Source organism: Crassostrea angulata, chromosome 6, assembly GCF_025612915.1.
Source record: "Crassostrea angulata isolate pt1a10 chromosome 6, ASM2561291v2, whole genome shotgun sequence".
NCBI lineage: Eukaryota > Metazoa > Mollusca > Bivalvia > Ostreida > Ostreidae > Magallana > Magallana angulata.
In genome coordinates, this window is record NC_069116.1 from 8,422,591 (window position 1) to 8,447,020 (window position 24,430).

Sequence of the window (24,430 nt, forward strand, 5' to 3'; positions counted from 1 at the left end):
TGTTTACGACAATGCAAAATCATGCATAACGAAACTAAACTATCGATATATGGTCATATACTTTATGTTTATTGTATTCTTAACAATAAAGTCTTAGTTGTCATCTTAATACACAAACAATAAAACCACATTTGCTAGATTTACAAACACATAACTTTTCACCATATAACTCTACGTTGGATACATGTCTAGGCAATACTGTAATAGATACGCGCCACTGGGTTGACTCGGATTAACGACACGCAACAATTCGCTACAGGCTCCTGTGAGCGTATTATTTTAGATTCGTTGATCAGCTGATCTCACGGACTAGCGTTAGTGATAGTCGTCTGCACGGATCTGTATTTCTTAGGGTCAGAAATATGAAATATACAGCATAAACTTGCCCACAGCATATCCCGAAATTGTTTACTCATCGCACAGTATAGGATGATATTCACTGAGTTGTTGATCAAACAGACCATGTCGATGGTGTCTCCTAGCAATATATAGTTCAGGAAGTCGTCACTAGCCACACCTTCAACTAATACAACCGTCTGAGGAAGTTCGGAAATAATGTACATAAGAATAATAACTAGAAGCATAACTGTTGTTCGCGTATGCTGCTTGAGCCTCGCTTTCGTTTGAGCGCCTTTTAATTTTTCAGTTCTTTTCTTGCTTTTATGCAAAGTGCATACCAGAAGGATTCCAAAAACAATTATCAAAATACTTGGAATCCATTTCCCAACAACTATAAATATCCAAACAAAAGCAGTTTCTAGAGGCGAGCGATCCTTCGATCGGATGTCGATGCTCTTTATTCGATATACCTCGGTCGAGTTCGGACTCACTGGGTGGACTGACATGAAGGCGTACTGTGGGGTGTAGGCTATAATGGACAGTAGAAACACGACGACAACGAGAATGCACGAGCGCCTGTCGTCTGTCCCCGGTGGCCGGTTCCCCAAGGTGGAGATGTACATGTACCTGACCACAGACATGCACACACCCAGCCAGATAGAAATCGTGTAGGTGGTGAGAGTCAGGCAAATGTGAAACGCCAAGAACATACTCCATCCATATGTATACTTTCCATGCTCGTCGTTTATTCCGTAAACAATCCGGAAGTGAATGGCATAAACAAGATACGATAGCATTGTAAGCATGTCCGATACAGCGATTCCTGTCAGGATGATATTGATTGGGGTCCTCATCGACTTCCGGGTCAGGATAATGATGTTGACAATATTGGCGGGAATTCCGAAACAACAGAGAATCACGCTTAGGTAGTCATGGACGCCGTAGTAGAAGCATGCGTAGGCGTAGAGTCCGGTCTGGTTCTCACATTGATCTTTAATGTGATTGGTCAGGTTGGTCAAGTTTGATTCCATGACTTTTCAAGCTAATCTGCATGAGTAAAACAAATACAATGGTTTAAATTTCCTTTAATTGGTACGAAATACGAATAAATGATGACTAAAGTATTGTCCTTACTTTACTCCAAGAGTAGGATGAAATGAGGAAAGAACATTATTATATGAAAATATCCGTTACCTGTATGAAAAAAACAAGATACATGGATATATGACCAAAAATTAATACTTTTCATAAAGTGTCCATTGAAAATATGTCATTTGTTAAGCTAATGAGAGCTACTTTATAAAATGTCTCAAATACAGTTGCTTTCACTTGCAACATATAGTCTTATCTATTCTTACAAAAATGACAAGCAAATATATATTTGCCGACTAGCCCAGAATGCATACGGGGGAGCCGGAAGTTTATTTTAAGCTGAACAATACAAAATTGTATCATGTACATATACTGTAATATAAAAAATCACTGCCTCACCCTTTTTTAAACAAATATTTGAACCTTTCATCGACGACGTGACCGGCCAGAAAAAACCAGAAATAAAAAAACTATTAAATAGAAAAATCTCTGGAAACCTGTGTCCCAAACCATGTCAAAGTCGCAAATGCGCGCCGTCTCAAGGGTAGTGCAGGGACTTTACAACAAAAATATGAAAATTTTTAAGCTTCTAAATTATAGTGTAATAAAAAATAAAAAGTAATTTTTTATTGATGTAAATTTGATGCGTCTTTGTAAGAAGACGGGCTAGAACTGATTTCTCGTGCTATTCGAACACCAATCATACACTCGTCACCACGTGACTCGTAACTATGAATTTCATTGGATACAATTTTCTACTCGAATCAACAAGACAATTATTTTCTGCTAATCTCCGTACCGCGGAAAATATTAATATATATCGCCTTACCGCATCTAAAATATCACAACTTATTTACGAGCTCGAAATAACAATCCACCTTTCCGGAAGACATTGAAAAGTCAAACACAGGTAAACGGCTTGGGGTTCTAACTGTTTATTCATCTATAACGGAAACAATAGCGATATCACAATGGAAATGTACATTATAATTCATAAAAATAAGATACATATTAATGCCATCAAGTTGATATTCAAATAGAAGGGCTCATTTTATAGTGTTTTTCAGATAATCGTGTACTTGAACACAATATATTTACATGTACCAAGTATTATTCCCTCTATTTCCTACGAAAACTTATAGTTAATTCATAGCTCTATAGAAACAGCCAGACTGAAATATACATGCCCCGTTTATCGATTGGTCGAAATCTACAGCGGCTGAAACTGAGAAGATATTGACAGGTCTGAAATTGACATATTTTGTGATCAGAACGATTTTTTATCGAGTATGATCTTTCTGTAAAAACAAAAACCCATTAACTTGTAAAATAGAAAAAGTCTTTTATTGAATAAAGATTTTGAATAGAAATATCAAAAAAGTTTACTGATGGAAGGTTTACATGCCATATTTAAAATAACTATTAAGTGCGAAACGAAATCATATTGGAACATAACTTAATGGACTTATTCAATGATTTTGTGTCTTTTTTTGTTGTTGTGAACGTTTAGTTATCTCCCGCAAAAGAAGAGGAAGGGGGTTGTATACTTTATCATTCTAGAAATAAAAAGTAAGTAGTGTTCAGGATTTTTTTCATTTTAAAGTTCGCTGTAAAATTTATAATAAAGAGATTTAGCAGACCAACGGGTACGCTTACTTGTACGTGCAAGTTACAATTTAGAACTACGCGTACCGGTGTTGTATAGCAGTTTTTCCCCCATAGTAGCTTTTCCCCCCGGAAAACCTACTATATAGTAGCCTTTCCCCCCGGGGGGAAAAGCTACTATATAGTAGCTTTTCCCCCATAGTAGGGTTTCTCCCTCACGTTTTTGGTTCAGATTTTATAAAAAATATTTATGGAAATCCAGTAAGGATTAAAATCAATGTTTCTACACTCCCAGGTTGCATACTCGATATCGGCATTCATCTGTACAGGTTAAGTTTCGTTTTGCCGATTTATTATTTTTATAGACAATGCTGAAAGTTGAACATGTGTGTAACGGAATTACAACTAGAACTTAATTTAGGTAATTCATCGAAAAAGGATTTACAAGTTATACACTTATATGCATAATTCTGTGTTCTGAAATTGTATTAAACCAGAATGTTTTAAGAATTTCTTGATAAATTTATCAGACTGTTTGTCTATTCGTGAAAATTTCATCCAGGCTAAACCTCTGTTTTAGAGAAATTTTGTTTCCAATGTTTCAGAGCCCGATTTTTAAAATCCTATTATAATAATTATAGTGCATATTCTTTAGGGTCCAATGTCTCATAAACTAGAGATGACCATATCACCATATTTTTATAGTGGCAGTGGTTTACTACTTAAAGATGAAAATTTCAGCCCTCAGGGTAGGGGCCCTTGATGTTTCAGGGCCCGATGTTTAAAACCCCATATGATTGAAGTGTTCTATAAGTGTGGACCCGAATCTCAAATTCTAGAGATGACCAATTAACCATATTTTCACAGTGATAGTGGTATACCACTAGTAGATGACACCGAAAATTTAAGCCCCCATGCAGGGTAGGAGCCTTTGTTGGTTTCGAGCCCGATGTATGAAATCCAATTATAAAGAATATGTATGTTTTAGGGCCCCATATCTCAAAAACTATAGATGACCACATGAACATATTTTTACGGTCATTTAAAAGTAAAAATATCATTTAAAAATACACAATCACTCATATATTTCTTTATCAAAATGATTGAAAATTACGTTTAATTCTTCTGCTTTTTTTAAATTTACGAACAAATTTTTTTAAAAAGGTACGCAGGTAAAATTCATTATTCTTCAAATCATTTAATCAATTCATAAGATGACTAATGATATAATAAATAATTAGATAAATAAATCAATGAACTTTTATTCATAAAAGGAGAAACCGAAAATCAAAAATAGATAACCAACCTAAGCGCATATATACGACTTTTTTACTTGTTAGTTGATTAGAAGAAAAAGCTTATATTTAAAAAAAAAGTCAGCTCATCACAATATATGTGTTGGTTGTTTTTGTTTTTAATTACCCTTGTTTAATTGTTCAAAGAAATAATATGGTACACAAGTAAATCTTTATTGCAAAAATATGAAACAAATAGTATACATTTTTTAGGTAATTGAATCATATATCTTGATTTATATAGCATCGTTTTCAAAATTGTATATTTATAAATCACGCTGCAAACTTAAAAGTGGAAAAATTTGCAAATAGTGAGTCACAATATAAACATAAAGTTAGTTAAGGCTCCATTTCACATTTTCCAAAGTAACCAGCAAAGATACCGACATTGTTCTGGTTGTGAAGACATTTCAATGTTTTTTAAATTGTTTACAACATAATATCTCGCGTTTCGTAGAAATGTGCTTAAAAATATGAATATACGTATCTTTAAAACGAAATGGTAAACACTAACTTTACAAATGCTTTTAATACATAATTAAAATACCCCTTAACCATGATTTAGAACCCCATCAATCAAAGTAAAACTAAAACATTTCAGTTTCTCATCATATCATTGCATCCTCTCTCCCGTTTGATATTTAGAAGAACTATATACATGTAATTGTTTTTAAGATCGTCAATTCTAACGGTATTAATTTAAAATTGGTAGCCTTTTGGACAAAGAGAGTAATCCATTTCCACTTTTTATTCCCTTCCTCTACAACATTAAGTCAAGATTGGTCAGTTAGTTCCCTGGGAAAAACTTATACATTGATGGTAATACATTGGAAAATTAAATTTCCAATTGCAAACCGGCGTATTTTCACTAAAAAGTGTTCTTGTAGATAAGCATCGATTAGATGAAAAACATTCGAGGTATTCCGAAATCCGTGAAAAGGTGTTCCAAAAAGGGGTGAGAACAGGTGAAATAAACGATGATGACGCATGCATGTTATGAAGGCGCATGCCTTAGTTCATATTTGGGGTTGAAAAACCATGTAATTTATTGTATGTATTAATAAATGCCATAATTATCCTTTTTTGTGAGAAATTAATATCATATCAGTTATTGCAAATTATTGTCACGAATGGTCCGCAATAAACATGGCCGGAAAGTAAAAATGGGGGAAAATCCACTATATAGTAGGTTTTCCGTGGGGGTAATCTGGCTATAAAAAGGGGGAAAGCCACTATATAGTCAGCTTTCCGTGGGGGAAAAACTGCTATATAGCCATTTTTCCGGGGGGGAAAACTGCTATATAGCCATTTTTCCGGGGGGGGGGGGGGGGGAAGAACTGCTATATAGCCATATTTCCGGGGGGAAAGATGGCTAGTGGGAAACGGCACTATATAACACCGGCTCACATTACTTTTCTTGTTTAGCAGTTGTAACGTGTGCCTGTACATGTAAATGTTTTAATGTAATTCTAGATATCCTCTCCTACTACGCTGAGAATTTTAGTCACAGTCGAAAATTGAGAATTCTGCAGGTGCTTTTTTTATTATACATGATTGTTTATATATGTATATTTTTATTGATCACAGATTAATAAAATATCACAGCCATTGCATGTTTTGGATGAAGATATACGTGTATTAAAACTCGTATAACATATTAAATTTTAATGAAAATTTCTGTTTGATGATATCAGTATTCGCATTAAATATTCGGGCTTAAGAAAAATAAACATATTTGTTAAAATAAATAGCCAACAGGGAAACAGAAGGTACAAGTTCGACCTAACAGGTTCTTTGCAATTTACACGTATGTTCAATCGGGTACATTTGTCATTTTACCAACTGATGACGTAATGCACATATTTTCCTTTTTATACGTACACGTACGCGTACACGTTGGTTTGTTAAACCTATCTGATAATTCACAAACAGAATGACATATAGACGAACAAGCGGACAGAGCTAAATTAATAGTCCCCACTTAAAGTAACCTGCTGATTATTCACCTCTGTTTTCCAAAGTTAAATTCTGTAAATTCATTCATAGATACCAATGAAACTCCTGTACAATACATTTCATTCGATGATGTAATACACATTATTGCAAAACTCGGAAAGGGTGCATTTTAGGAAAGTGAGATATAAAATCCGCAATTAGGCTCCTCCCAATATTCCCTGGGGATTTTGATCTTCATCCTCTTGGCTTTAAATTTTTTGGCAATTATTATATAGACAAATTTTTACCAATTGGTTGTGCAATTTCATTCATGGTTTTTAAAGAGTTTTCAACATTTTTACAGTGGGTTTCGATGCAAAAATCAAAACTTACAACGATTCACCACTATCTTGACGATTTTATATTTTCCGGGAGGGATGCTGAATCTTGCCGAGATATCATGATAGCTTTTCAAAGTGAATACAAAAATTTGGTGTTCCAATTGCAAAAGATATCTTAAGGTTCAACAACTGTTATACCATTTGGAGCTAGGTTTTGAAAAAGTTGCAGGAGACTTTACAACATCTCCTTGTTCAACGCAAGGAAACACTCTAACAAATACTTTATAATTATCAAATTAGAATTACTCGACTTACACATGTGGTTTAGTTTTCTAGAGTCGTTTAATAGGGCCGTATATTTTTTGAATCGGTAGTGGACTGATAATGACATATATTTTTAAACATTTAGTTCAGGGTCATCTCACTTCATTTGTGGTGCATATTTCAATGGTGAATTGTGTTTTTACCGTTGGTCACAAAGTTGGGCCTCTATAGCTTGTTCGGCGTTGAAAGACATGACTGTCATCGAATAAGTACCTGAAGTTCTTGCGATCAGCTTATTGGGTAACAGGTTAAGAAATTAAAAAAAAGAATTCATCACATAGATAATCAAGCAATTGTTGCTATTCTAAATAAGCTCACATCAAAATCAGGGTGGGTAATGAATCCTCTGCGAGTTTTGTACTAGCTTCCATGAAATAAAATATTTTGTGTCGCGTATTTTATACAGCTGATAAGGACAATATAGTAGCTGACTCAATTTCTCTTAAGCAGTGGGCCAGGTTCCGGCAAGCAGCCAGTCACGACAGGACACAGTCTTGCAAAGTACTCCAATCATTCCACAACATCATCTCCAGTCTCAAAATGCTAAGCCTTTGGAAGCATCTGTGTCTGCACACACACACAAGTCCCACCGTGCGGGAATGGCGGCTTATTACAAAGTATACAATATCTGCTTGATTGCGTAGCATGGCCTCCTTCATTAAATACAATTGTGCAGTTCGACCTTACATGTATCTCATCATCATCTGGACTTGAATATACCACAGTAAGGTCACGTTTGTCTGCAATTTCATTTCAAAATTAATTGCAAAACATACCAGACCTAACATTTAAGACACAAGGTAGACGCTAGATTACCAATAACAAAATCAGTGTAACAAAACATCACCCGGGATATACACATCATATTTATCAATGCATTTGAAACAACGCTTTTTTCTTTGGTGTTTCATGGTTTTTTAGAGTAGGGAAATTAACAATAACTACTAGTATGCTCAACAAACCACACTTCAGATAGACGATTTGGTAATCTCTGTTACTGCATATATCCAGTAACCAAAAACAAACCAGTCAGAAAGGGGCACTGTATTTATTTACTTATTTTAAAAAAATGTCTAAGTTGAACGTGTTGACGATATTCAATGAGCAAGTACGTATCCATCTAATAGAATTTATCATAGTTCTTCGATACTATTCCCTTCGCCATAAACAACACTGACCTTGGAATCATGAACAAGATGCATCAAAAGGAATCTGTCCAATAAATTCCAAAATACTTTCGATAATTCAGATCCTATATGAGTTGAATTTGTTCACGTTAAATAGAAAATGAGTTGGTTATTATAGAGTTTGACGATTATCTGTCTGGGTTCGGAGACTGTGAAAATTGGTTTCTTTCGGTAAGCATTTATCTTCAGGTTGGGAGTCTCATAAGAATCCACAATATTATTTCTGTCTGGTCCAAGCCTCTCTCGCTCTGTGACACTTAAGGACATTTGCATCACCTAATTGTGACGTTGGTTACAGACAGACACTATCAATGAACAAAGACCGCGTGACAAATTACTTAATGGTCTTGTCTAATAATGACAATTAGTTCCTATTCTGATCCATAAAAGAGTCGTTACGAGAAATCGGAGAACGTCATTTTGCAATGTTCAGTGAGTTGTTTTCTTTCAAGTGTACTATCTGTCTAACCTCATAACACTTTCAAACAAAAATGATGATTGGATTTACATGAGATGCGCTATCAGCCTACTGGCACCTGCTATTTTTGAGCTGCAGCAGCGATGCATTCTGATTTATCTGTATCAGAACATTTAATTCTCGCTAGATGAAAACAAATACCTATCAAATGCAATGCAAACTTTCAATAATTAATGATGTGAGAAATCAAAAAACAAAATAAACTATTCTAGTTTTCGATAATGCTGCAAACGGTTTAATGGCTCTAGTACTATAAACTAACTACAAAACAATTTTTTTTTTTACATAATTGCAATTGCGCATTTCTTTGGGTTTAATACTTAAACAGGCGACACAGTGATTTAAAAAGAACTGGTTAGTCATCATGGCAAATTGGGCTAATCTTTTTCTCCTGCAATAGAAATATAGCTCTTTTAAAGGAAAATATTTAATTATCCAAGCTGTACTTTATGGTTTTTTTAAATCATATACATGAACTAGTTTACGACTGAAAGAGTCGTATATAAATCTGGATTGTTGATTTGTTGTCTCCCAACCTTCTTTGACCTATAAACTAACTGTTGTATAAAAAAAGATATAATATATTCTATCGTATTAATGGAGACTGGTTAGTCAACAAATTATCCATGTCTGCCTTAAACATTTAGATTTGCTATTTTTGGCCAAAAGCTATTATTAAGTAAACAAGATATCTAAGAAGGAGATGAATATAAAGACGGTAAATTTAGCATAAAAATGATCGCATATCGTGTGTAGGTGCTTAAAATTTTTGGTCAAAAATTATATTTACGATTTTAATGTTTACAATGCTTTAGTAAGGAATTTTTAAAAGGCAACCAAAAAGCAAGTTTCAAAGCTTGCAATTCTTTGCTATGTAAACAAAGCTTTTTTTTTACATTATGAATGTTGAAGTGAAAATTACAATTTTAGACCTAGAATGAATGTATTAAACGTTAGGAACTGTTAATTTATGCTTAAAATGAGTGAGAATATAGACAAATCAGGCTGAAAAAGATTTTTACTTGTACATGTTTATTGAACCTACGAAACAAAACAGGGCACGAGCCTTGTTTACATGACAAAGAGTTTTGGGTCCTGTATCTTGCTAATAACTTTACGACTGACTCTCAAATTTCATTTGATCATTAGAAATTCCCAAAGCATTGTAAATTATACTAAAAACAAAAAAAAATAGAATTTGACCAAAATCGTGACCATACCCCTTTAAGAGGAATTAATGTAGACTTCAATGTTAAACATATTGAAATCTCGAATTCAAAGATCTGGGATTTTTTTAAAATTAGTTAATTTCAAAATTTGTTTTAAGTTTCAGAGATATACCGTGTATTTAATCCTGTCTGACATAGTTAAGGTGGTCTTTTGCCATGGTTGTAGAATTTACAACTTACATTCTCTTGTTTTTGGCCGTTAACTTAAGTTACTTGATGACTTTAGCTACGCGGGGAATAGCTCACCAAGAATTAATTCAAATTCAGTTTCAATGTAAATTGATCGATACCAAGGAATTCAAAAGCAACCCTTTGGTGCGGAACTGAAAAATGGAAAATAATTAAATGTTCACAACTCACCAAATTTCCAAGAGAAGTAATGGTATCCTCACGAAAACTGCATACTTGTCAAAATAAAAACACTAAGAATGCAGGACACGTCTATTGGATGCGCAATGATTTCTTTGCCAGTATCGGTGGATTCAATTTCAGACGTTTTATTGAATTTCTCCCTTGGTGTTCACGTAGATACAACAGGGAATTTATCACTGTCAACTAAAATATGGAAAGGAGGACTAAAATTGTGTTTGAGATTAGATTATTGTGGATAGTTTTTCCATCAAATTTCCGCCAGGAAAATCCAGAATCAGTTCAGATTATAGGAAATAAACCAGTATTCCAATTTACTGGAGGCTAGTTTCCAGAGCTGTCAGTCTAAAATTAAAAATACACAATAACCGTAAGATGAATACATGAACTTACGCTGTCAATGGTAAGGTTAAGACTTATAATCTGGGGAAGTAGCTGTTATAGCCAGAACATGTATCCAAACAACTCAAAAGCAGCTATATGAGCTAGTGACGTCACAACCCGGCCGAGTATCATATTCCTCGGTTTACTTACATTACTTTCAACGTGCATGAGGTTGATTCTCTATTTCTTAAGGAAAAAATTATTCTTGTTCATAATGCTACAGTAACTAACAAAACCAATCCTTTTAGCCGTGATTTGATTATCGAGATATCAGCTATAAGAAACACGGAATGCAAATATAATTTATTTCATCTGTCCATGATAACACACAAAATTATTGAATTTAGCGATTGAAATTCAATCAAAAATCATCTTAAACAATCACAATTAAGCACAGCACTCATATAAAACTAAATGCGTTTTCTATAGTAATTATATCGGGTGACAAAATGATGGCAAAGTCAATAAGTTTTTTTAATGTGCGGATTTAGAATTTTTCCTAAGGAGGTGGGGGGGGAGGGAGGTCGGAGGGATAATTGTGTTTGCAAGGGAGGTCCGAGGCTTATTTTGGGGTTTTTTTTGGTTGAGTGGAAAAAATGTACTAGATCCGCGCAAGTCTTTTGTATGGAAAATGGTCTTTTGTATCTAGTCAGCTCCTTGCTTATATATTCTTTCGCTACAGGTACAGGCACGTAGCATCAGGGGGGCCATTTACATAATCATGGAGTTGCCCCCCCCCCCCCACTTTTGTGGGAGTATGTAAAAAATTTATATAGAAATAAGGAAATTGAAATGATATACTACACCAGCCCCCCCCCCCACCCCACGGATTAGGATTTTGAAGATTTTGGGAAAAATTTATATTTCCTTTTATTTTATTTATTTTTTTTTTTTTTGCTTGTCAAGATATTTTGGGATGCGTCTGGCCCCCCACTTTCAAAAACGATGCTACGTGCCTGAGGTATGCAACACAAAGTAAGATTATTCATTATTAAATTTTTTGGACAAACTATCTTTTTGTTTTGATTTGGTCTTTCCCTGTCCATTATCGTAAACTTAATGATGATATTCGCCCACCTATATTACTACAAACACGAACTTCATGTAAACACTCGATGTCACATTGACGCTGTTTTGATTGGGCCATACGTCATGTTAGCCTAGAACTACGTGGGGCGGTTAATTCAGAATTAACTGACGGGTGTACAAACATCACAGAATAGATATCTCTTATTCTAGATAGGTTATTAGTTCGAGTCTCAGGGGAAATGGATATACCATCCTCTTTGCTATAACCATAAGATGGATATTTATCTAGAGATTTAGCAAACACAACACATCTAGGACAAAGATCACATCATTTAGCTGAAAATGAAAGCGACAATAGAACCAATGTGGTTTTGTTTTGTTATCCTGTGCCCAATATCAATCTCTGTATAGTCAATGGGAATTTGATTTATGTACCGTTGCCTCGCCTCTCCTGTGACAAAATGTAATGCACTCGCAAAAAATGTACTTGAGTTCTAATTGGAACTGATTTATTAGGCCTGACAGTGGGATCAACCCACCTCTAACCAAAATTAAAAAGCAAAAGTACATGCATTTATTCACTATGAAAATGATCAGTTACTGTCTTATCATTGTGTAACATTCTTAAGCTTTAAGGCAGACATAATTTTTAGGGATGAATAAAATTGTTTACAGTACTATTGTATTATGAACAAAAGTAAGATTCTGATATAAGAATCGTATGAATCGGCCATTTGTTCAAGCAAATGTCTTGCATATAAGTTTATATTTTATACAACGGTTGAGAGAGAGAGAGAGAGAGAGAGAGAGAACACGAGTTTTGAGCTTTGAAAGTATGCCGGTTTGGAGATTGGAACACTAGAATAAAGCTGGATAAAGTTTTCCACATGAAAATATAAACGAGTTATCTATCAAAAATATGATATGATGTGTATCTTGTCAAGTCATGTAATTTATCAAATATTTACCTAAAATTAATTTCTATGTATTCTGTGATACGTATGTTTAATTTATAACATTGTCTATAAAAATAATATATTGGCAAAATGATACTCAACTTGTACAGAGGTATGCAAATATATATAATTGCAACCCAGGGTGTAAAACATTGATTGTTATCCTTACTAAGTTTCCTTCAATAATTCTTATGAAATCCCAACCAAAAAACGTGATGGAGAAACCTTACCACGGGGGGAAACAATCATGTATGTAGTATCTTTTCCCATCGGGGGGAAATGCTACTATATAGCAGGTACTCTACTATGGGGGAAAACTGCTTAACAACATCGGTATAAAACTGAACATTGAACTCTTCGTGTTTATCGAAGAATATTTTGGCAATAAACTTAAGGCCATCAGCTGAGAAGATTAGATCCATTAAATGATAATGAAATAGAGATCAGAAAAAACCTGCAGCGACTTGAAAACAATGATTAATTAATGACTTTGAATATCATACGCTGTCGTTTGATGAAAAATCTTCAACCGTTAATTAGCGTTACCTGGGGGTGAGAATAAATCATTGACTTCCACGAATTAGTAAAAACGGGGAACTGAGAGAGCAAGTACTTCATATCATACCAGATCATTTACCGCCAAAACATGTACATACATGTACATGTATGTACGGATTGTCAATATATCAACACGAAATAAAATTTTAAGACATACCTTTGGTATTTGCCTATCTGATCACAAATATATTAAACATGTTGCAGATTCGTGTGTTCTTTAGTTTATCAAAATTTCACCGAGTAAGGATTCCAACAAAGACATACTAAAAAATAGATTTAGCAAAATCAATCAATATTCTGACACATCCCTTTGTAATTGACTTTTTATCACATCGATGCAAGAACACCGGAAGAAACAGTACATGTCCAAGTTTGCTTTAATTTAAAATTTGGTCATTACATCGAAATCATATTTTCTTTACTTGCACTTATAACGTTTTTGATCTGATTCAATGTATTTTCATTTGCCTCTTTCTATTTCACCTAATCTCTCGATCTATCATCTCCTTTGTTGTAAGTAATTCAAAGTATAAGTACGTGACCACGTTTATGCTGGATTAATTTCATGGCGTTAAATTATTCTTTAAATGAGTCAGAAACAAAAAACAATTTCATCACGCGGTTGAATTTAAATGTGAAATTTGTAAAGAAAAAAAAAAACAAAAAATCAAATGTATTTTATAAATACATTTGATAACTTGGGTAACAGGAATGATGTAAAGAGTTTTTTTTTTTAATTTGATCATGAAATCCCCATGCTTATTTATTTAGGCAGCTATTCACAGAAGATGTAAATTTGCATTGAGTTACATATCAATTCGGTTGCTTATAAAATAATGCATTCACCAGGCCAGGGGAGACTTTGTGAGATCGCCACTACTGAATGGTCCCGCGAGTGGGTGCTTGGTTAAATGTAATCCAGTCTTAAATGAAGATTGCTTAAGCTTTCAATGCACGCAAATGAAAGGGAATTGGTTCCTTCTCACTAGACGTACAGTGTAGCTCTTCATTTGCATCGCCTTCCCATGAAATGTCGATAGCTGACCTTGCTTATAGAATAAGGTCAGGTTGGATCGAACACTCTTTTATTCATTCATTCACTCATTTTCTCTGATATAGAAATAATATTATATGTTTGTAAATCAAGCATGGATATTTTCGTATGATTTAAAAATTTATAAAATTAGTGAAGTGCATGTACAATTAAGAGCTTGTCTCAGAAAAAAACATCCAAAATCTTAAAAATCGTCCAGGAGGGTACATAATATTTTTCATTTTACTTTGTATATTTAAGATCTATGGTGTTGCAGGATCTAAAAAATACATTTTGAAATTTCCTCATTTGTTTCTATTTTTAGTAACAACCCAATTCTATTTTTAGCCAAATGCAGAATAATAAAAGAAACGAACCCATCTCCAAAAAAATCAAACTTAAGACAAAAATGCAAACAATCGTACTGCAAGATCGTACTTGTCTTTGATGTTTACGTTTCATCTTGTTCGGAACAGAAAGGTCATAAATATTAGATGCAGTTGACATTTGATAGGCTATTGGTGGTGCGTTACTCCTTTTAATATTGTGTGTTTCCATTTTGTGCTTTATATACATTCACAGAATTTTATAAATATGAGCAAGATAGTAGAAATAAACGACATAGTTTGCCTTAAGAATATCTCATCTTAATAAAACGGAAGCCTTAAAATGGAAAAAGAAAACTGTTTACTACATTTAAATCTTTATCAGCGAATGTACATTTATTTGACTGTTTGGGTTCAAATGTTGCTACAGTGTTTTCGATAGCTCATTAATGTTCTAGGGTTTTGTTATCAATTCTTAATTCCTTAAATAACATAATACCAGCCATGCGTTATCGCGGTATGAAATAAGACTCGCCCAGGAAATTAAAATTATCGGTTTACACACATTAGTGCCAGTGTTCTATATAGAAAGTGCAAAGGACATGCAAGAAAACCCCCGTTTTAATAAATCAAATCAGTACTATTCAAAAATTCCTTTGGTCCTGATAGACGTTAAACAGGGTTTGTTCATAACATTAAAAGCATGTTCATGTTTTGTATTGATATATTGGTATACAACTGCTCATCTGACCCAATCTCTCTCTCTCTCTCTCTCTCTCTCTCTCTCTCTCTCTCTCTCTCTCTCATATAGAAACTCAGTCAAATCAAAGATTTCAAAACGTCCTGATTTGAATAGTTAAAAAAAAGGACTTTCAGCTAAAGCTGTCTATAGCGATTTACATCAATAATGCAAATGCGTGCATTATAGAGCAGTTTGCAGCGCACTAGACTGCAGGTCAATGTCTCTCTAGAGTTTAGATATTTATTTCAACTCTTCCCATAAAGCTAAACAATGAACATGGTCAAGTAGGGTTGAATAGATCTTCTGCTGCTCCAATAATTCATCTCTTTCTTCCAATTTTGCAGAGAATTAAATTCTTAGATGAAAACAAACGCTATTCTAGCAAATATTATTATATTATTGCACTGCTCTTTAGAAATAATACATAGTGTATGCTTACGGAGAAAGCAAAATTTAAGATCTTCACTACAGCAAGAGTTCACTGCTCGTGTACAAGCAAGCACGTGACCCGTATGGATGAGCGACAATGGCAAGGCTATTAACTCAACAATTTATTCATAAGCATGACACTTGGAGGAGACTTTGAGGTGGGAATGCTATCGTTTTAGCTATTCTGATCCCTCCTATTGTTACAATTGATGTCCAAAATCAATCAAAAAAATATTTGTATTCATCTGGGAGTTTTTCAAATCGTCTTTAAACGCTTTTCCTAAAGTTTTGGTTCTATTGTTGCAGCTTATGTTTTCAACTTAACGCAAATAAAATTCCTATTTTTCTCCAAGAAATTAATTTAAATTTGATGCAAACTAAAAACAAACAACCAGAAGAAAGTAAACAAACATGGAAAATTCAACTTTCTAACTGTAAAGTTCATTTTAAATATAGTATAACGTGTTAAATCAAGCATTCAAATTAAAACAGAACAACCACAATGAATGCACATAAATGCATGTTTATAATATGAAACTGTCGATCTTCGAATATAATTGTGCATTGTCATTTTTTTTCAACATGAAGCGCAGCGGTTGATGTGTTACATAAACTTAATATCTTTAACTAAAATGAATCTGTAATGGAATTTTTTTATTTAACAAATGCACTGCCTTTTTATTTTGTTTTGAACCGTTTGTTTGTTTTGTTTGTTTATTTTTTTTTTTTTTGTTTATTTGTTTTTGGGTTTTTTTTGTTGTTGTTTTTGTTTGTTGTTTTTCGTTCTTAAGTTGCAAGTTCAAATCAAATTGTTATTTATATACAAAGGAAAGCAAATAAAAAAAGGCATCATTTACATCAACATAAATTTCTCTCTATTGAAGATATAAAAAAACAACTTAAAGCAAGTTTTAAATAACCAAATAATTTGTATAATGTAAATGTTGTGACAACATAATAACAATCTACCTAACGTCAGCTTCAATCCGTATCTGAGACGATTGAGCCCTCGAAGGCCGGTTTTGATTATGAGACAATACTGAGTCTAATTTTTTTTTTTAGATAGAACTTGCATAGACAACAGTTTTTTCCAAATATAAATTAAAGATTGTGCGAACATGTTGTTAGAATTTGTTTTGCCTCGGACTAAAATGTCTCACGCCATTGGATGAATCGCGTCACGTGATTGTCTTATAAAATTCTTTACACGGCGGGCGTCAAAATTTATACGGCAACATGGCGGACGTAAAACAAAACACTTATTAGATTTGTTACTGACTGTTTACAGAAATAAGTAATAATATACATATCACTATTTTATTGTCATTTTCGGGTTTCGTCACCTGACATCCTATCTCTTGAGAGGAAATGAAGTAAAATGAATTGTTAAAACTAAATGTAATACCGATTTGGGTCACTGATTTTTATCTATTCTAGCGACTTATCAACAAACTGTTGTAGAACACCAAAATCTTCAAGTAACATCATTTTAGAGCTGCAATGTCGAATAGTGTTTAGAGAAGATCTTTGCTCCGTAATTTGTAAAGGTTCAATTATGTATCAGAAAACGGAACCGTTATCAATTAACGGAAGCATGAAACATTGATACACTAGACATAAGAAATATCATTTTGTAATACAACACTTGAATATTTCTGTAAAACAATACAAATCCGTTCACACGTGACAAAATATGATATACTATTTTTTATGGCTAAAATGACTCAGAGCTATGATAATCAGCGTAGGCACACTGTAAAGATTATAAAAAGAAATGCAGTAAAAAATTTGGAGTTTTAAAATTTGGAGGTTCTATCCTTACAATTTTCGGGGGGCACGTTTTGTTTCCCTTTGTGTTGTATACCTAGTAAAATCCTCCTTTTGCTTTGCCACCAAAAGTTATATAAATAGGACTTCCTGACCATATGTACAACAAAATTAATTTGTTCTTAAAAAATAATTACTTATAAAACGGCTAACAAGTTAAAACTACTTCAATTTTGTATTTCTATAACTAAGCTTGCACATTTTCATAAAAGCGGTCTTTCTAAGTAGGCATATTCAAAAGTAGGTTCTATGTTTCCAATAACTAATTAAAATTATTAATGCGCACAAAAAGCAGTTAACGAAATAAAACAAAAGTAAAAGGAATTCACGGCTCTTCAGCTTTGACACCATAGTTAATAGACTGCGTTTAGTTACTATTTTGCTGGGGGTCTGTACCTCAATTAAGCGCGAGAATGTGCAAGGTTCTGATATAGGTATTTAAGAGCTTACCGTATCTGTCGGGCTCCGGCTGATATTAAGCTGCTGACTGCTGATCATCTCTTGGCTTATTTATGTCTCTCAAGATCAATACGGCACGGAATCGCAGCTTCGCTTGGAAGCTCCATCGTACCGGGGCGCTATCGAGAGGAACAACGGTAGAGGGTCCATCGAGTGTACCTACACTTTATGATGTTGGATTATTGAAAATTCTTTAAGATAAGCCGAGAAGCAAAAAAAAAACTAATTGCAAAGATTAATCGATTTTGCCATGGTCCAAATGATATTTCAAAGACTGTTAAGTATTTGTTTAAACACAAATATGAAAATCTCATCTTTTAGTTGTGTTTTATTGATCAGGTTACCTTTTATTGTTTATTTCTCTAGATTAAAAATCTAAAATAAATTTTAAATTTATTTTTTGAACGATGTTGCATAGGTCGTTTTTCAGTTATAAAAACTTAGTTATAGGGAAAGTGTTGTCAATTTTTATTGTAACAGAGTAACCGAGGTGTTGATTATCCTGTCTAAATAGATTAAATAAAGCAACAACAATGTTGTTGTTGAATAATTAACTGAATTTACGTCAGACATTGTTCGGTTGTTCACGGATATGGACATTAGCCGTCTTGTTGAGGTAATTTCAGGTGAAAACAGTGACGAGGTCAAAAGTAGTACATGGTTATTGAGTGTTGAAAGTACATGTATAAGCTGACTTGTCGGTAATGGTGCATTTATCTCACATTCATTTGTTTATCACCAATATTACATGTTAATGAATAATCTTTACCATGACTGTTTCTTTCTCTTCGTACCACTCGATTGGTATATACTATAAAATACATGAAGATAGTTATTCTCATATATTTACATTTTCCAGTGTCTTTGCCTGTGATAACACTACGTATCGATTTTGTACTATATAACTCATAAAGCCAAATTGAGGCGCCAGCGGGGTTTGCTTATATATATTTAAATATTTAATCGTACGATGGTTTTAAATTATATAAATATTAGTAATAAGGAATCATTCTTTGAATATTATGAGGTGATAATTTCGGTCAGAGCGTGATCAAATCTATCATAAAGCCCTTCGGGCTTCATTTGGTTTGATCACGCCCCGACCAAAATTATCACCTCATAATACTCAAAGAATGATTCCTTATTCCTTATATAAATAGACATGTAGAAACACTCAAAGTTGTTTATAACCAATCAATTATAATTAATTCGCTATTTCTATTGCTGAATTCGGGATAATCCTATATCACTCTATTTATCAAAAATGTGGGGGTCATCTTTATTTTCAGTCTTACTTGGTAAGGACTCTGAATTTTGATTTGATTTGAACAGATTTTTAAGCAAATATATATTTACATAAATGGATGAGGCAGCAGGCAACGCCTATGTAAGCCTTCTCCATAACTTTGACTCTGAACTTTACCCTTCCTACTTCGACATTGTATAATTATATGAAGAGAAAAGTAAATATTATTTTCTCTACGACAGACAAGTTTTACACCTTAATCAGATAATGATTGCATGAAAAAGAAAAAAATAATCAATTTATGGGTCAACTTTTTTTTGATTAAATAAAATTTGAAATATACAAACAGCAAATCGTATTGTGTTTTATAAAGGTTGACCAAAGCATATCATTATGTAATTATCATAATAATCACCTTATTTCTTGTAGTGTGTACGAGATTTGTATTTGAAAGACCACTGTCAAGTTTTGTTTTCTTTTAAATGAACAATAAGTGTTGTTTTATAAGCAAAGAAACAAAGTACACATGTAAGTGATTAAACTGATTTGTACCGACCAGTCCATGAAGAATAGAATACCCAAAGTGTGACTGAAAGAATCAATGCATATTAAAATAGCTACAAATGCAACTGATGGATCCATTTAATAGTAAATTGAGTTGCACTTGAAGCAAATATCATAGAATAAAATACCCAAAACAGCAGTTAACAAGGTATTTGTGCGTTTACTAACTGATTTATCTATTGACTGATCAGTGTTATTGTGTAAAAACGTTCAATCTCAATTTAATAATTACGTCAGCATATGTTGTTACAGGAATACAGAGTTTGAACTTTGCTTGGTGCTCAGAGCTATTGAGCAGTGATATTTTTTTTTTCAAATTAGCCACCAATGCTTATCACGATGATCAACAACTTTTATTGCTTGGCGAAAGAATATTAAGGCGTCTGTGCGGTTTACCTCTGTTTGATTTGAATCCACCATCTTCTGCACTCAAAGTAAATGTTTTGACCATTGGCCCACCATGAACAATTATTAAGTCAAAGGCAATATTGTTTTTGAAAAAAAGGAACAATGAATAGTGTAGTTTATACAATTGTGTCATTCTGGCGTATTGTCGTCACGAAACCATTTTCTGCATTAGATTCTCAATCTATCAAATTTAAGTCTTTCTAATTTCAATGTTTTAATTTTATTTTATGCCGTTTCTCAGAATATGAATGCAAGTATCTCGTTTCCATAAGAAATGATTTGCCGGGATGTAAATGAGACCCGACAGGCCGGAGAAGTGACAATTCTTTTCCATTAGGAAATGTTCCTTATCAGTTCTTAATACTCGGATGAATGTCACTTTGAATTCATGTAAGGTCTCACAATGGACCAATGATTCATGACTAACTATTAGTGTCAAAATGAGAGAAGAGCAACTAAAGGCTTCATTTGATGTATTTAAACGATCAACGTTAACAATGAAATGAACTAGCTAAATGTAACCTAGTTTTATATATTTGCTCTCATTCTCCTTTAGTTTCCTGTTTGCTAGAATTTAAAAAAAATAGTTAAATTACACTGACTGCGGGTGTAATGGGTAACAATAATGAATGTCATGAGTAATCTTTTTGCTTGCAAAGATGGCCAATCGTAAAGTAAAAGCATCTAACTAAAACATGTTTGTTGTTTTCATAGATAAGGCTTTACTCGGTCAAAATAATACCATACCTGCTTTTTTTTTCATAAATCGCTTGATTAAACCATTATGACTAAGGATGTCAACGAGTACTCGAGCACTCGACTATCGCTCGGTCACATCGACTAAAATTTTCTAAGTCGATTACTCGTTATTATGGTGGCATATATCTGCTCTTGTATGCAAGTTATTTTTCTATCAAATATGTCGACATGCAAGATAAATATGTTGACATGCAAGATAGTTATGTAAACATGCAACATAACTATGTTAACATGCAAGAAAATTGCAATCAAAAGAGAATTATAAAAAATCTCAAAAAATCTCAAATATCGCCAACACGTGCTTTTTTATACATGATCAATTATAATACCCCTTACATACGATTTAGAACCCCATCAATCAAAGTAAAACATTTCAGTTTCTCATCGTATCATAGCACCCTGTCTCTCATTTGATATTTAGAAGTAGAAATATATAATTATATATAAGATCGTCAATTCTAACGGTATTAATTTAAAATTGATAGCCTTTTGGACTAAGGTAGCGATACATTTTTACTTCTTCTTCCCTTCCTCTACAAAATTAAGTCAAGATTGGTCTTTATTTTATTCTATGTATTAATAAATGCCATAATTATTCTTTATCATGAAAAATTAATATCATATCAGTTATTGCAAATTATTGCCACCAATGGTCCGCCATAAACATGACGAGAATGTAAAAAAGGGGGAAATCCACTATATAGTAAGTTTTCCGTGGGGGTAATCTGACTATAAAAATTAATTGAGCTCAATAACGTGTAAGCTTCACAAGAAAAGGGAAAAGCTAAGACATTAGCTAACAGATATCTAGGTAAAACGCTTTTCAATTTATTTGAAATCAAATACATATATAGTGTGTATTATCATAAGTTTTTAAATGTTTATTATGGTTAAGATACGGTGTATGTGACAGCAGAATAAAAACACACATTTTAAAATAAATGAACGAGTATTCGACTATCGCCCGATAAAAGTCATTCAGTCCATTACCTTTCTGCTCTTAGCACACATTCTTATGTATAATTTAAAAATGTTTAACTAAGGATGAAATGCTTTGACTACGAAGGCAGTGTTCGTTCGCCATAGCCCTTAAAGTATGAGGTATATGCTTTTTTTTCTTTATTTGCTTTTATATGGGGTAATCGTTATAAAGAAGAGTCTTGCTTTATTATTTTTTCGAGTATTATGGTTGAATTTATATAATGATTTTGTTTTGGTTTTTTCAATTATTGCACTGTCTTTATATTTTTATTCTTTAATGTATTGTTTTCGTTTCAAAATCAAAGTATAAAGTATATTATGGTATAAATAGATAAAAGTGAAACAATTCATTGAACATTAACAATGTCTTTATATAAATGACGTTTGACCTAAACCCTTCTGTATTTATTCATTGTATGACATATTTTAAATATATATATATATATATATATATATATATATATATATATATATATATATATATATATATATATAATAGGAAAATACATGACTCTTGACATTAGTTTATCTATGTCAGTCTTTGGTATATCTATGCTATCTGTGGAATCTCGATCTGTTTTGGGACATTTGGCATCATGAACTATATATGATCCATTGTAAGGGGCCAATGGCCTTTCACCAAACACTGTTGACGTGATGTCCCGTGGGACAGCTCAACTGTTTCACCCTCAGCAGTTCTCTGTCCTAGAGAGTTACTACACTGTGTAGTATTTGTATTCAAATTGTATGTTCGATAGAAAGTTGTATCTGGAGGATAAAATTAAAGATAATGTGAAGGTTTAAGTGGAATATGTCAATGCAATCACCGGCTCTGTTAATCAATACAGACTTCCATAGGGTTTTGGCGTTTGTTAATTTTAATATCAGAGTATATTAATGTAGACTCTGCTTTAATCAACCGAAGATGCTTATTTACAAAACCCGGATTGACTGGACAAGATATTGAATCATAATTAATTATTAACACGATATTACCGTAATTGTGACTAAAAATCTCGTTATAACGACTTCATTATCTTCATTCTAATCATCTCGTTAGATATCTCGTTTTTGCGATATAAATACCTGGTAATAAATCTACATACATTATTAAAGTTTTATTCATCAAACATCTGTAATGAAGACTAGTTTCATTATGAAATTAGTCAAGCTATAAGAGGTCGGTGGGGTTTTCCTGGAATCAGAGAGTAGTTCTTAGCCCCCTTACAATTAAAAATCAAATTTTATATGCCTTCTTTTATTTAGATAATTTAGTATTTCCTTAATAAAAAATTTTACGAAAGACGAACAGGGCCACATAAATTTCTTTATCTCGTAATTACGAGAGAAGATCCCGTTATTACGTTAATTCAATTTTGGTATTTTTAATTACAACGATCTTTATTTATTGATTTCTACATAATGTAACCGAGCAGAAAGGAGGCAGTTGATAATCGGATTAAATATAACTTGAATTTCTGGAATTCAAAACATTTTGAAAGTACTGTTTGAAAATAACTTGTACAATTTAGTGCCAATGGGGAAAACGGTCTTTTTCGATATGTGAGGTTATTTCAGTTTTTTATGAATAATGCAAATATAATGCAAACATGATTTGAGCATGATATGAACATCAACAATCATAAATCAGTATTATATATACCATTATATTTTAAGTTTTTAAAGTTGTTGCAATTAAATGGATAACTTTTTTTTTTTGGGGGGGGGGGGGGGGTTAAAAATCGCACATGTACCTTTTATCACAAGATGACCGAGTGCAGTGGAAACGTACTTTGAATCGTAATGTATAAAACCCAAGAAACCAATCATTGTTCAAATATGTAAGACTTAAAAGAACATTTCCTTGGTTAACTCTTACTCTGTTTGTACAAAAACCTCCTATATGGAGTAGAATATTCCTTAACAAATTCTTACATTTTGTCACACAGAATCACAAACAAAACCTCAATAATGTTTAAAGCATTGAATGAAGTCATTTGATCTTCAACATTTAAAATAATTTTTTGGACGTATATAATACCATTATCTAAGTATCGAAATAAAATAATAGAGTTTAATAGTTTTTTTTTGTTTAATTAGCGGCTATTTTAACATCGAATGATTTTGAAAAAATCTCCAAATTTCTCACCAAAACAATAGGCTACGGCTTATTTTCAATGAGAATTTGTTATCTAAAATTCCCTGGGACTGAGATGAAAGTTCGAGAAACAAAAGCAAACATACGTTTGTAAAGCAATAGTTTGGACTTCCAACTTCTTTCGAGATATATTGATGGTATTCAAGTTATTGGCGTTTGAGATCCCAAGGTTCAGTTTTATTACTCATCTGGTATTTGTAGGAAGTTATGCTAGTATTTTGCATATCTAAATGAAGGAACGAAATTAAATATAGTCAAAACATTATGGTAATTCAATCGATTATATTTATATTGTTGTGTCGACAGTCATTTCAAAAACGCATACGGTACATTTCCAGCCAAAATTGTTTTCTTTTCAAAATGGTTTCTTTCCAATC

The 24,430-nt window shown here is 33.0% G+C and overlaps 1 protein-coding gene across 3 annotated transcripts; it reads right to left on the reverse strand.

Moving 5' to 3' along the window:
- Window positions 1-40: 40 nt before the first annotated feature.
- Window positions 41-18,062, reverse strand: LOC128186626 (G-protein coupled receptor dmsr-1-like). 3 transcript variants are annotated; one of them, XM_052856455.1, is made up of 3 exons: window positions 17,929-18,062; window positions 10,186-10,539; window positions 41-1,386 (listed from the first exon to the last, which is right to left on the reverse strand). In XM_052856455.1, the coding sequence occupies exon 3, from the start codon at window positions 1,368-1,370 to the stop codon at window positions 303-305; it is 1,068 nt and encodes a 355-aa protein (XP_052712415.1). In that variant the 5' UTR covers window positions 1,371-1,386; window positions 10,186-10,539; window positions 17,929-18,062; the 3' UTR covers window positions 41-302. The 3 variants fall into 3 exon arrangements, with proteins under 3 accessions (XP_052712415.1, XP_052712418.1, XP_052712416.1); XM_052856458.1 differs by lacking the exon at window positions 10,186-10,539; XM_052856456.1 differs by lacking the exons at window positions 10,186-10,539; window positions 17,929-18,062 and adding an exon at window positions 2,261-2,637.
- Between the last annotated feature and the right edge of the window lie 6,368 nt (window positions 18,063-24,430).

Bases quoted from the DNA above. Each gene is read 5' to 3' on its own strand.
- LOC128186626 (XM_052856458.1), bottom strand. From the start codon at position 1,370: ATGGAATCAAACTTGACCAACCTGACCAATCACATTAAAGATCAATGT.